Source organism: Diabrotica virgifera, chromosome 1 (assembly GCF_917563875.1).
Source record: "Diabrotica virgifera virgifera chromosome 1, PGI_DIABVI_V3a".
In the NCBI taxonomy this organism is placed as follows: Eukaryota; Metazoa; Arthropoda; class Insecta; order Coleoptera; family Chrysomelidae; genus Diabrotica; species Diabrotica virgifera.
In genome coordinates, this window is record NC_065443.1 from 108,664,741 (window position 1) to 108,678,460 (window position 13,720).

General features: G+C 30.2%; 1 protein-coding gene across 4 annotated transcripts in view; it reads left to right on the forward strand.

The window, feature by feature from the left end:
- LOC114326938 (zinc finger protein 845-like) overlaps nucleotides 1-13,720 on the forward strand; it is a 99,859-nt gene that overhangs the window by 41,531 nt on the left and 44,608 nt on the right. For all 4 annotated transcript variants that reach the window (XM_050658449.1, XM_050658439.1, XM_050658440.1 and 1 more), the window contains 2 exons: nucleotides 373-653; nucleotides 12,820-13,161. In XM_050658449.1, the coding sequence (XP_050514406.1) occupies nucleotides 373-653; nucleotides 12,820-13,161 (623 nt within the window). The remainder of the gene's footprint in view (nucleotides 1-372; nucleotides 654-12,819; nucleotides 13,162-13,720) is intronic.

A 13,720-nucleotide genomic window follows, 5' to 3' on the forward strand; every position in this document is an offset into this window, starting at 1 on the left:
TTTTGGAATGTAAAAAGTGGGTTTCGCCAAGACCGTTAAAAATTGGCAATTTTCAACTTACAATTTAGTCCGAAAGGTTCGTCTGAAAAAAAAGTAAATATTGATATTTGTAGATAGTTTTAAGTACTTTAATTTCTGTTGACAGACCATTTACTAAAAGTTAATACTTTTCGAGATTTGCGGAAAAAAGCTGAAATTTGTCGATTTTCTCGCGATTTTTTCAATGTTCCGGCAAGAAATTTTGTCCACAAACCTCATATTCGGATTCAGCAGCCCAAAATCCATATATGAGAGGAATCAGAACTACCCCAAAACTTTCCCACTAGGGAGCTCTTAGAGTATAAATTGACTGAATCATTATTGTAATTTTAGATAATGATATAAAATGTGACTTATGCAATAGATACTGGCCAGATAAAATTCATTCAAATCACGAAAGAATGATACTTGTTGAAAAACAAGTAACAGAAGATACTCCGTATAAATGTACAGCATGTAACAAAAAAACCTGCAACCTACGAGAAGTGTACAAACATGTGAATCGGTATTGTAGGTATACGATGAAATGTCCATTTTGTTCAAAAGTTTTTAGAAGGAGGCAAGGTTTAGATAACCATGTTATAAGAGAACATCCAGGTAAAAAATACGTAATGGTAAGTTTTACAGTAAAACATATTTTCTATTTTAAAAATAAAAAAGAGTTCGCGGCACTTGCGCTGTGCCGACAGAAGTGAATACTTCTTATACAGTCACCGGCACAAAATTCCGCCACCACACCACCGCCACAAAATTTTTGATTAAGTTTGACAATTTATAACTTTATTATTTGTGCTCCTATTTTCAAGATTTTTGCACCAGTTTGTAGCTACGTGTATTGATATCGTTTGGTATTATTCCGGTTACAAAAAATTTTTTTGCTTGCATGGCATTATACAGGGGTGAATGGAAGCGTCGTGTTTTCTCCTAATTTTAAAAAATTCTGTGGTAAAATGGAAGAGCTGATTTTGTTTCATAGTCCTGTCATTATCCCGGAGGCATCACTAAAATTTTGTTTTTTGAATTACCCGAATATCTCTTTTCTTGTAAGAGCTGTACCCTTTTTTGTAAATAAAAACACTGATTGACTCATAAAATAGAGGTTGGATTGAAAAGATTAGAATGGCCCGTATGCAGCCCAGATCTCAATCCTTTTGAGCATTTATGGGATGAATTAATAAAAAAAGGTATTCGCCGTCATCCCAGGCCTCCAGAAAATTTTGTACAGTTATGGCCCTGGTAGAGGAAGGAATATCGGGCTATTCCCCAGGCAAGGATAACACATCTTTATTCGATGCCAAACAGATTGCGAGCAGTCGTTGCTGCAAGAGGTGGACATACCCGCTATTGAATGGTTTTGTTGTTAATTTTGTTTTGTTAATTTTAGCGCGTTTGATATTTTTAATTAAATAAACCTTCAAAGGAGTGTTTTTATTTACAGCTCTTACAAGAAAAGAGATATTTGGATAATTCAAAAAACAAAACCTTAGTAATACCTCCAGGATAATTCAAAAGGAGTATGAAATAAAATCAGCCCTCCAATTTTTCCACAGAATTTTTTAAAGTTGGAGAAAATACAACGGTTTCATTCATCCTCGTATAATGCCATCTAAGCAAAAAAATTTTGTTACCGGAATAATAAAAAACGACAATACATGTACATACCTACTGATGAAAGAATGTTGAAAATCTCACTAAAAATAAAAAGTTATAAATTGTCAAACTTTTGTCAAAATATTTTGAAAAATTTAAATGCAGAATGAAAGACTACATTATTAGCGAGAGCCGAAAGTCTTTTAGAATAAATAATAAGTTTTTTTTGAATGAAATATTTGAAATTAAAAATCACACTAAATTTTCTCGTTTTTTTCACCCTTGTAACTTATTAACTCGGGAGCAGTCGCACCGTTAGAAAAAAATTTAACATTTTATCCTTTTCCGTGATAACTTAATGAAAAGTTTTGCAACATAACTTTCCACTTGTAAGTGCCTCGAGGAAGGTTAAAGTAATGCGTAGGTATTTAAAAAAAATGAAATTCTTTTTATTTTTTCTTGTGGAATTTATGGCTTTGGTGAGAACCAATTAGCTTTAAAATTGTTAGAAGTAGATATTTTTAACATAAGAAGTAAATAAAAATATGATAAAATAGAAAGTTTTGAATTCGTATTGTTAGATTTAATCTAATAGCGCGACTCCTTACGTGACAGAAGTGAGCGCGACTGTTCCCGGGTTAAATTAAACATTAAGTTTGTTTAGGAACTTTCGGCCCTCGGTAATAACGTAATTTTTCATTCTGCGTTCAAATTTTTCAAAAATATTTATTAGTTTTCTCAGGATTCGAATAAATGAATGCATTTAAATAGCATTGGAGCCAAAATTTTGCGCCTACCCCCTTAAGGTAAATATTCACTATTCTAGCGACATGAGGACGTGCGTTATCATGCATTAACGTATTTCTCATGATCATCTTTCAGTGCGTCACAGTTTTTCGATTTCTTTCTAACGCATTAAATTGTATGTGACAGAAAAAAAGGCACGTCGGTGATTACATTTCGTCGGTGACATTTTTATAACATTTATTCTAGTTATTCTAGTTGTCGATAGATGGCGCCATAATAAAAAAATAATTTTTTTTTAATTAGATAATAATATTACAAATATAATCTGTATAATTTATAAGACTATACAAATCAAAGAAAATACCATTTTATAAATGCAAGAAACACATTTGATTTGTTTTTATTCCAAATTGAAAATAAAATGTGACAACTGTCAGATTTAACTAAAATGTCATGTTACAATAAATGTCATAAATGTGTATTATCACGGACTTACCCTTTTTCCTATCATTTGTTACGCACTGAAAAATGATCATGAAAAGGACAATACCTACACGCATCTGTCATATAGTCATATCCAATATTATTTTCGAAGAATGTCGTTCTTCTCTCATGCACTGAGGCTGAAAAACATTTGCGTCGATTGCATTCACGGGAAAACTTTTAGAGAACTATTCGGCAGCAAATATTTCTTGGGGATATTTTGTCCAGGATTTTTTGTGGAGATATTTGATATTTTGTCCAAAAAAATTTGTGGGGATTTTGTCCGGGGATTTTTTGTCTGGGAATTTGTGAGGATTTTTTGTCCGGGATTATTTGTCCTAGCTTCCAAAGCCGCCTTAGTGGTATAAAACAGGAGACTATTATTATAGTCCTTGGGCCTACATATAAAATTATTATTTATGACCACACCGTCGAAACTTTTTGTACTTGTTATTTGGGTGGAGTCGGACAAATTTGGAGCTTGGCGCATTATGATAGTAGGGGGTTTGTCTGTCAAACTGTCACGAAATTGTCAATTTTATGTAAGAAAAAAATTTTCAACCACAATTGGTCATTTTATTTTAATCAATAGTTTTTATCATATAAACAGCGAAAACAATTTTATCGGACAAAAATATTCTGCCATATGATGCGTCGGATATGCTAAATATGTCAAATTTATGCAAATAATAAATTAATTACCACATGGCTAATTTTAACAGAATCTACAATAAAACCTTTTTACAATAATGTGGTAACCTTGTCGGACAATTTTCAAGGGGCTTATGCGCATCGGATGCGCCGAAGAAGTCAATTTTCTGAAATTTTTTTATTTATAACCATTTTTTCGACAAAAACAGGAGGTTATAAGTAATTATAATATTCTAAATCAAAAAATCTGTGTCCGACAAAAATATTGGGGCAAATCGACAGTCGGACAAAAAATTTAATTTTTATTAGTAAAATCTACTTTCAAACTATGCTGGGTTCGTGCCTCCCTTATCTTCACAACCATTTTTCCGACAAAATTAGCAGGTTACAAGTAATTATACTCTCAAACAAAAAATGTAATTGTCTGACAAAAATGTTAAGACGAACGAACAAAAAACTTAATTCTTTTAGGTTATCGACGTCCTTAAGAGGAAGCACTGTAAAAAAAAATTTTAAAACAGTTTTTCTCGGTTACTTTTGAATCGATTTAGCTGAAAATTGGTACACACACTAAGTACAAAATTTAAAAGGGTGTGAGGTAGAGTTGTACCCAAAATTTTCCAAAAAAATTTCCGACAAGAGGGAAAATTTTGGAAAAATATTGATCTGAAAATTTGTGTACATACTCCTTGAACAATGACAAACATCGTTCTGTAGTTTTTTCTCGAATTTAAAAAAAAAATCCGACAAGAGGGAAAATTTTTTGAACATTTTGGACCCATTATTTTTGCTCGACAAGTGTCACAAAGTGACAAGTGACAAAAAACAGTACAAAATAAAAATGACATCTGTGGTAATAAATAAAAAAATTCCAGGAAATTGACATCTTCGGTGCATCCGACTGCACATATGCCCCGTGAAAATTGTCCGACAAGGTTACCACATTATTGTAAAAAAGTTTTATGGTAGATTCTGTTAAAATTAGCCATGTGGTAATACATTTATTATTTTCATATTTGACATATTTAGCGTGTCCGACGCGTCATATGGCCGAATATTTTTGTCCGACAAAATTGTTTTTGCTGTTTATTTGATAAAAACCATTGATTAAAATAAAATGACCAATGTGATTATAAATTTTTTTCTTTCATAAAATTGACAACTTCACAGACAAACGTCCCACTACCATAATGCGCCAAGCTCCAAATAGTCTAAGAGCTAGTGAACCCTTCGACTAACGGTCGTCCTGTAAGGCTAGAAATTTTTCTAGTGATAATTCATAGCACACCAAGGCTAAAAACCATGACCTGGCAGGCCTCAGCGATGCACGTGTATCTACCAGGTGAATCGAAAAGTGCAAATTTAGAGGGTAAAATAAACTTTCTCCTGTAAGATTTAAATTTAAGTATGTGTTTGAGTAAGTCATTTAAAAGAAATGTGTACAATGACAGGCGATTCTGAAGAGCATAAGATCTTGCCAGGCGAGGGGAAAGATTAGGGGTTTTTCCTAAATTTATTTTTTTTGCATCGAACAAATTTTTTTTAAGTTTTCTAAATCATTCCAAACAGAAAAGGTCTTTAGTGATGTTTCTCTTAAGTTAATAGTTTTTGTTATATAAGCGATTGAAAATTTTGAAAATTGCGAAATCGACCATTTTTAACCCTTGAGAGTTTTGAATATCAAACTAATTATAATGTGAAAGATACATTTACGTTTGTAGAACTAATTAAGAATGTTACAATTCCTCAAACCTATGTACTTATATCCTTAGATGCGGTATCGCTTTTCACGAATATTCCTCTCAACTTGATCATTGAAATTTTAGAGCAAAATTGGCACTTAATTGAACCCAACACCACACTAAGTAAGAATAACTTCTTCAAACTAATCGATTTTATTTTTTCTAATGTTTACTTTTCTTTCGGGGGAACTTTTTACTCACAGATTTTTGGCACTCCCATGGGCTCTCCTATCAGCCCCATTCTAGCCACCATAGTTTTAGATCATCTATTTGATATAGTAATTCCACGACTACCGTTCAAGTTACCGTTCATATACAAATATGTGGATGATGTGATAAGTGCGATCCCCGAGGATTCTATTCAAACTACACTGGACCTCTTCAATGGATTTAACAAACACCTACAATTTACCGTTGAGGAGGAGAAAGAACAAAGTGTGCCCTTTTTAGACACTAAGGTGATAAGAACCACAGAGAACAAGATAATTTTGGATTGGTATCAGAAACCAACTGACTCTGGAAGATATATAAATTATTTCTCTCAGCACTCTAAAAGCCAAAAACACAACACTGTTGTGGCAATGAAAAACAGAATTTTACACATCAGCAATGACCTGTTCACACAAAAGAATTTAAAAATACTCTATAACATATTCTTGAACAACGGCTATCCAAGTAAAATTCTTAAGCAACTGATATATAACTCAGACTTATACGACGGGCAACGTGACAACAGACCATCAGATCCCGTGATGTACAAAAAGTTGCCCTTCATAAATGGCTTAACCAACAATATAATCAAGCTGCTGAACGGAATTCCGAAAATCAAAATAGCGAAATACAATAGCATATCCAACTATAGCTTATTCTCGAAGCTTAAAGACCAGACACCGCTTCTAAATCAGAGTCATATCATCTATCAACTTTCTTGTCTCGAATGTGATGGGCAGTATATAGGACAAACATCGCAATGGTTGAAACAAAGAATAACGCAGCACAAAAGTGATTGCAAAACACACAAAAATACTTGTGCAGCAGCACACCATTCCATAACAACAGGACACCAATTTAATTTGTCAGATATCAAGATCCTAGATTCAGAAAGCAATTATAAGAAAAGATTGTTCCTCGAGATGTACCACATAAACAGTAATAAACGTTCAATTAATTACAAATCAGACACAAGTAGATTAAGCGAAATTTACTGCAATGTTTTAAAATTCTAAAAATAGCAGAATATTAAACAGATGGCTCGATATTGGAACTTTTGGCCCTTAACACATGTGAGAAAAGATACCTGATTCAGTGCCGCCCTCGACGTTCTCGTGAAACGACATGCATAGCTTTAAGTTAAATTGCTTTATATAACATACCTACAACAATTCGTAAGTTATATCATTGTAATATTATGTTTGTACCTAACTGTTAGTTAATTTTGTAGTTTGTTCCTGATGAAGATGAAAAATTAATAAATACTCATCGAAATATCGAATTCAACAGAATTAAATGTAGTTTCAATCTAAGCCACAGACCGCATTTCCCGATAATTTCAACACTGTTTTATAGTGTTATAGAATATACTTGCACGGTCGATAAATACATCGGATTTCGAATCCAGTTCTGTATATATATATATATATATATATATATATATATATATATATATATATATATATATATATATATATATATATATATATATATATATACAGTGCTAGTCAAAAGTCCGTACCCCCCCTCGTATCTTTTGAACGGTTATACCTATAATAGTGAAATTTGGAGGGAAGAAATAAACGGACGTAAGCTTCTTAACTAGTCATGACAGGTGACGTGACGTAATAGTGACAGATGACTTTACAGCGCCACTCTGACAGATAATTTTAAATGAGACCTTATGACAAGTGATACATCGTTTGAAAGGTATTGAAAATGCCTATTCAGACATACTAATTTTGTTTGAGTTTAAGCTAATTTTGATGAATAAATGAAATAAATATAAAATTGTACTTTCGCATTTAATTAATAAAAATTCTAAATTTCGCCTATGATTACTTGTCAAAAAGGTTGATGTTGTCGTAAAACTACTAGAGAATTGAAAAACGTCAACTTTTTTGACAAAAAAAAACCATAGGCGGACATTTGAATTTTTATTAATTAAATGCGAATCTACAATATTATATTTATTTAATTTATTCACCAAAATCAAAATCCACTTAAACCCAAAAAAATTAGTATGACTGAATAGGTATTTTGAGTACCTTTCAAACGAGGTATCACTTGCCATAAGGTTCCATTTAAAATTATCGGTCACAGTGGCTCTGTAACGCCATCTGTCACTATTACGTCACCTGTCATGAATAGTTAAGAAGCTTATGTCCGTTTATTTCCTCCCTCCAAATTTCACTATTATAGGTATAACCGTTCAAAAGATAAGAGGGGGGTACGGACTTTTGACTAGCACTGTATACAGGGTGCGCCAAACCTCTGGTCTTCTTTGATTACGGCTAAACTATGAGATATACAAAAAAATGTTTATAACAAAACTAATGTGTATCAAAGAGGTCTATAATTTAAAATTATTTTCAATTATACAGGGTGAGTCAGAACGGACGGTATGAACCAAAGTTGTATTTTTTTAAATGGAACACCCTGTATATTAAATCATTTTTGAATATATTATTTAAAAATATGAAAAATTTGTATAAGGTCTTATAGGCCTAAAGTTAATAATTTTCGAAATATTTACATTTTTATTGAGAAAAATGGTAATATTTATAGGGCTGTGGATTATGTTTCCAAGGAAATAAAAATTTAGGTGATAGGTCAAAGTTTTTAAAATATAGTGTTATTTTTAAATAATTTAATATTTTTTACTTTTAGCCATAAAATATACAGTGTGATCACTATTTGCAAATACAAAATTTTCTCATTTTTTTTTAAATGGGACACCCTGTATATTAATTTTGCGTTTTGTAGTAAATATTACAAACTTTCTTTTGGTATAAGGTTGTATGTACCTAGCATGTTTCGTTTTGTAGATATTTTTAAAAAACTATAGATTTTACGTTTTTGCGGATTTTTTATTTAAAAATTTTTTTGCAAAAAAAATAATTATAATCTGGTTTTAGAAACATACACTAAAATATAAAATATGAAAATAAAAACGTAAATAAAGATTAAAATAAATCGTATGCTAGTACAATTCAATTGAATTTAATAACTTTAAATTATTTTACAAAAAATATTTTACCATATTAATGAATGCATAAATTAGTTACTAAATTAAATAAACAGCCAAATTTTAAATCAACCGTAGTAATTTTTCTACTACAGCTACTTTCCTGTACCAAATTAATTGTTAGTTAAATTGTATTTGGTTAAACTTTTAATTTACCTTTTAAATTTACTTATACATACATCTTGAGAATATAAAAATTATTATAAAGTATGCTTTGAAACAAATGAATGTTAAATGTATCAGCCAAATTATTTATTAATATAAATAGTATTTACTGGTGTCACAAAAGCTGGTAATACTTTTGTAGTTGAAATTTTTGTAACAATTTTTTATATTTTAAATTTTAATTTTTTAACCGAAAAATTTTTGGATATGACATTTGTTTTGGGCGAAACCATTAGAAATTATTACCAGCTTTTGTGACACGAGTAGGTACATAAATACTATTTACTTCTTAATATACTTCCATAACGTTCATTTGTTTCAAAGCATACTTTATACGTTCTCAAGATGTAGGTAAATTAAAAAGTTATTAACTGATCTTACTCGTAAATACAATATAACTAACAATTAATTTGGTACAGAAAAGTTGCTGCGGTAGAAGAATTACTACGGTTGATTTAAAATTCGGTTGTTTATTTAATTTAGTAACTAATTTATGCATTCATTAATATGGTAAAATATTTTTTGTAAAATAATTTAAAGTTATTAAATTCAATTGAATTGTACTAGCATACGATTTATTTTAATCTTTAATTACGTTTTTATTTTCATATTTTATATTTTAGTGTATGTTTCTAAAACCAGATTATAATTATTTTCTTTTGAAAAAAAAATTTTAAATAAAAAATCCGCAAAAACGTAAAATTTATAGTTTTTTAAAATTATCTACAAAACAAAACATGCTAGGTACATATAACCTTATACCAAAAGAAAGGTTGTAATATTTACTACAAAATGCAAAACTAATATATAGGGTGTCCCATTTAAAAAAAAATGAGAAAATTTTGTATTTGCAAATAGTGATCACACTGTATATTTGATGGCTAAAAGTAAAAAATATTAAATTATTTAAAAATAACACTATATTTTAAAAACTTTGACCTATCACCTAAATTTTTATTTCCTTGGAAACATAATCCACAACCCTTTAAATATTACCATTTTTCTCAATAAAAATGTAAATATTTCGAAAATTATTAACTTTAGGCCTGTAAGACCTTATACAAATTTTTCATATTTTTAAATGATATATTTAAAAATGATTTAATATACAGGGTGTTCCATTTAAAAAAATACAACTTTGGTTCATACCGTCGTTCTGACTCACCCTGTATAATTGAAAATAATTTTAAATTATAGACCTCTTTGATACACATTAGTTTTGTTATAAACATTTTTTTGTATATCTCATAGTTTAGCCGTAATCAAAGAAGACCAGAGGTTTGGCGCACCCTGTATATATATATATATATATATATATATATATATATATATATATATATATATATATATATATATAAAACAGATGAAATAGAGAATGTGGAAAAATCCCCTTACGAACAATTCACACATCCACCATTTCGGGTTGGGAAAAATTTTTTGAATAGAATCAAAGATCCAAACACCAGTTCTTAGAAATGTGTTTCGCCCTCTTCAACCTCTCTGGGCTTATCAATAAAGATGAGAGGTTGAATATCTTTAGACACATTCCAATCAAAAAACAACATTCGAGACCTAGACATAGAAGGTGCGTAAATCTACGGCAAGTCCGACAATGACAGTCTCATATATATGTATATATATATATATATATATATATATATATATATATATATATATATATATATATATATATATATATATATATATTGTTTAAGGAGGAGAAAATAATTGGGTAACCAGCTGAATATGGACAAAGTGTACTCTTTTTACTTATTCCAATATATTTCGCCCATTTTCATGGGCATCATCAGGGAAAGCTACAATGTTGGTTATTAGGTAGGTACATAAGATGAATTAGCAGTATATTTACTAAGTGAGAATTGTTGTCACGATGTTTTAAAAGAAGCAAATATAAATAAAATGATAAAAAAATAAAATACAGAAATAACATATCACAAAAGTCCATAATTTAAAATATACATGATGATAGATAAAATTTATATATTGACACAATGAATTGAAAACAAGGTTTGACATTATTTATTTACTTTTATGTTAATTGTCAGTCAAATTTTTTTGGTCATTATCCTATTAAGTTAAACAGTTAAAATAGGTTATCAGCAATCAATATTATTAATTATTTAAGTGAGAGATATTAGCTAAACCTGTTAAATTTTGATTATTTTTATTTTTATTTTTGTCTAAGAATAGTAAATAAGAGTATATTTCACTCAGGTGATTAATGTCTGATTTTTTGTTGATGCAATTATCACATTGTGCTATAAAAGCCATCTCCAAAAAGATTCTTTTAGTATAATTTTTTTCTATATCTAAAATTTTAAATGAATTATAGTCCATGGTATGGTTATTGTCATTTACATGTGTAGCAAGAGTGCATCTTTCTGGATATAGTCTACTGTCACTTTTGTGGGAAGTAATTCGATCTTTTATCGATCTTGAACTTTGTCCGATATATTCTCTGTCACAATCTGCACATGGGATACTGTAGATTACGTTTGTTGTCAATTCTTTTGGATGTTTATCCTTCAATTTTGAGAACACTTTTCTGATGGTTAGAACTGTTTTATTTGAAATTTTGATATCGGTCACATTCTTAAGTATTCTGGTTAAAGCTGGAGTAATTTCTTTGATGTAAGGTAATGTAGCAAATTTAGGGTACGACATATAGTTAAGGTATCTTCCTGAGCTCATTGGTTTCCTATACCAATCAATGACTATTTTATTATCAGGTAAACGAATGAGACGTGTATCCAAGAATGGAACAGAAAGATCATTATCTTCCATTTCAACTGTAAATTTTATATAAGGATCATAGCTGTTAAAAGTGAATAATAGCTCATCTACTCCATCTTTAGGTAACGCTAATATGATAAATTGAGTCAGCTATTATTAAACCAAGTTTTCTTTATATATATATATATATATATATATATATATATATATATATATATATATGTATATATAATACTAGTGACGTCATCCATCTGAGCGTGATGACGTAATCGATGATTTTTTTAAATTAACATTAACATAATTATTTATACAGGGTGTACAAAAAAATTTTTTATTAAATTAACTTTTATTAAATTTGACAAATAGAAGAAAAAAATTTTTTGTACACCCTGTATAAATAATTGTATTAATGTTTGTATTACTGAATAGAGAATTAAATAACCTTTCAAATGAGCTATCACACAATCCCTACTCTTATTTAAAGAAATCATCGATTACGTCATCACGCCCAGATGCATGACGTCACTAGTATTAAATATATACCAAAAAGTCCTAATTCAAAAATAAAAATCGACCTGTCTGAGGATTTCTCTTGAAATTTGCCCATTCCCGAGATAATGAATTTATGCAAACTCAAACGTCCTCATACTACAGTGTCCAGCCCGCTTGATTAGCAATTAAAAAAACAAAGGGGTTTTCGATATTTTATTGCAAAAAACTCTTCGGGATTTCATCAATCAATGTTTAAAGAATACCTTGGCAACATTGAAATTTTTAGATAAATGTCCGATTTAGGGTTAAAAATGGCCGATTTCGCAATTTTCAAAATTTTCAATCGCCTATATAACAAAAACTATTAACTTAAGAGAAAAATCACTAAAGACCTTTTCTGTTTGGAATGATTCAAAATACCTAAAAAAAAAATTTGTTCGATGCAAAAAGAATAATTTTAGGAAAAACCCCTAATCTTTCCCCTCGCCTGGCAAAGTCTTATGCTCTTCAGAATCGCCTGTCATTGTACACATTTCTTCTAAATGACTTACTCAAACACATACTTAAATTTAAACCTTACAGGAGAAAGTTTATTTTATCCCCTAAATTTGCACTTTTCGATTCACCTGGTAGATACACGTGCACCGCTTAGGCCTGCCAGGTCATGGTTTTTAGCCTTGGTGTGCTATGAATTATCACTAGACGAATTTCTAGCCTTACAGGACGACCGTTAGTCGGGGGGTTCACTAGCACTTAGACTAAAATTTTTCCGACTCCACCCAAATAACAACTACAAAAAGTTTCGACGGTGTGGTCATAAATAATAAGTTTATATGTGGGCCCAATGACTATTATTATGTATTCAAAAAATTTCATTGGTTCAATACTTGATTAATTTTATTGGTTATTTTGTTTTAGGATAACCGCATTTTAAAATGCAAGCTTTGTGAATATTCAACAGTAGTACGTAAAAATTTCCATAGTCACGTATTTAGCCACAAGAGTAAAGAAGATAGACCACAATATAACTGTAATGAATGTAATTTTACAACTTATAACTCCAGTTATTTAAAAAAGCATAGACTCATTAAGCATCCAGTGGAGTCTGATACACTTCATACTTGCGATAAATGTACTTATAGTACATATTTAACATCACGTATGACTAAGCATTTAAAGACTCATGTAGATAATGAAATTTTCAAATGTGATATTTGTAACGGATTATTTGGACGCGAAAGGAGTTTGCAACGACATAAAGTAAGTTTTTGTTATTTTCAAGTTATACTTATTTAGGCGCGATTGGGAAAATGCCGAGAGTGAATCGACAGTACGAAGTACTCGCATACCGACAAGATGAAGTTAGTTGCTAAAGCTTTCAAGTTACGTATGTATCAATGCAAATAAAATGTGAAAAATATATTGGTGTATATGTTAAATACAGGGTTTCCCCGAAAATTGTGCGTTCCTTAGGCAGGCCGCACATCAAAGAAACATGAAACGTGAAACATTAAACGTGAAACATGAAACAAATAAATTGTAAAAAAAGTAACCGTTTCATGTGATATGCTAATCGATGAAACAAAAATAAAATGTGTATAGTCGTAAATGGATAGTGACGTGGTCGTTGCTGCGGCGCCGCTCTTTAATTGCTTTTTACTATTAAAGAAACGTGAAACATAAAATATGAAACAAATAAATTGTGAAGAACGAAACCGTTTCATGTTATAATAGTGTAGGAAACAGAGGTTGAACTCGACATAAGTCCGGTTTTATTTTTTTTCTGGTATACCAAGGGGTTCTTTTAATGAGGCTAACT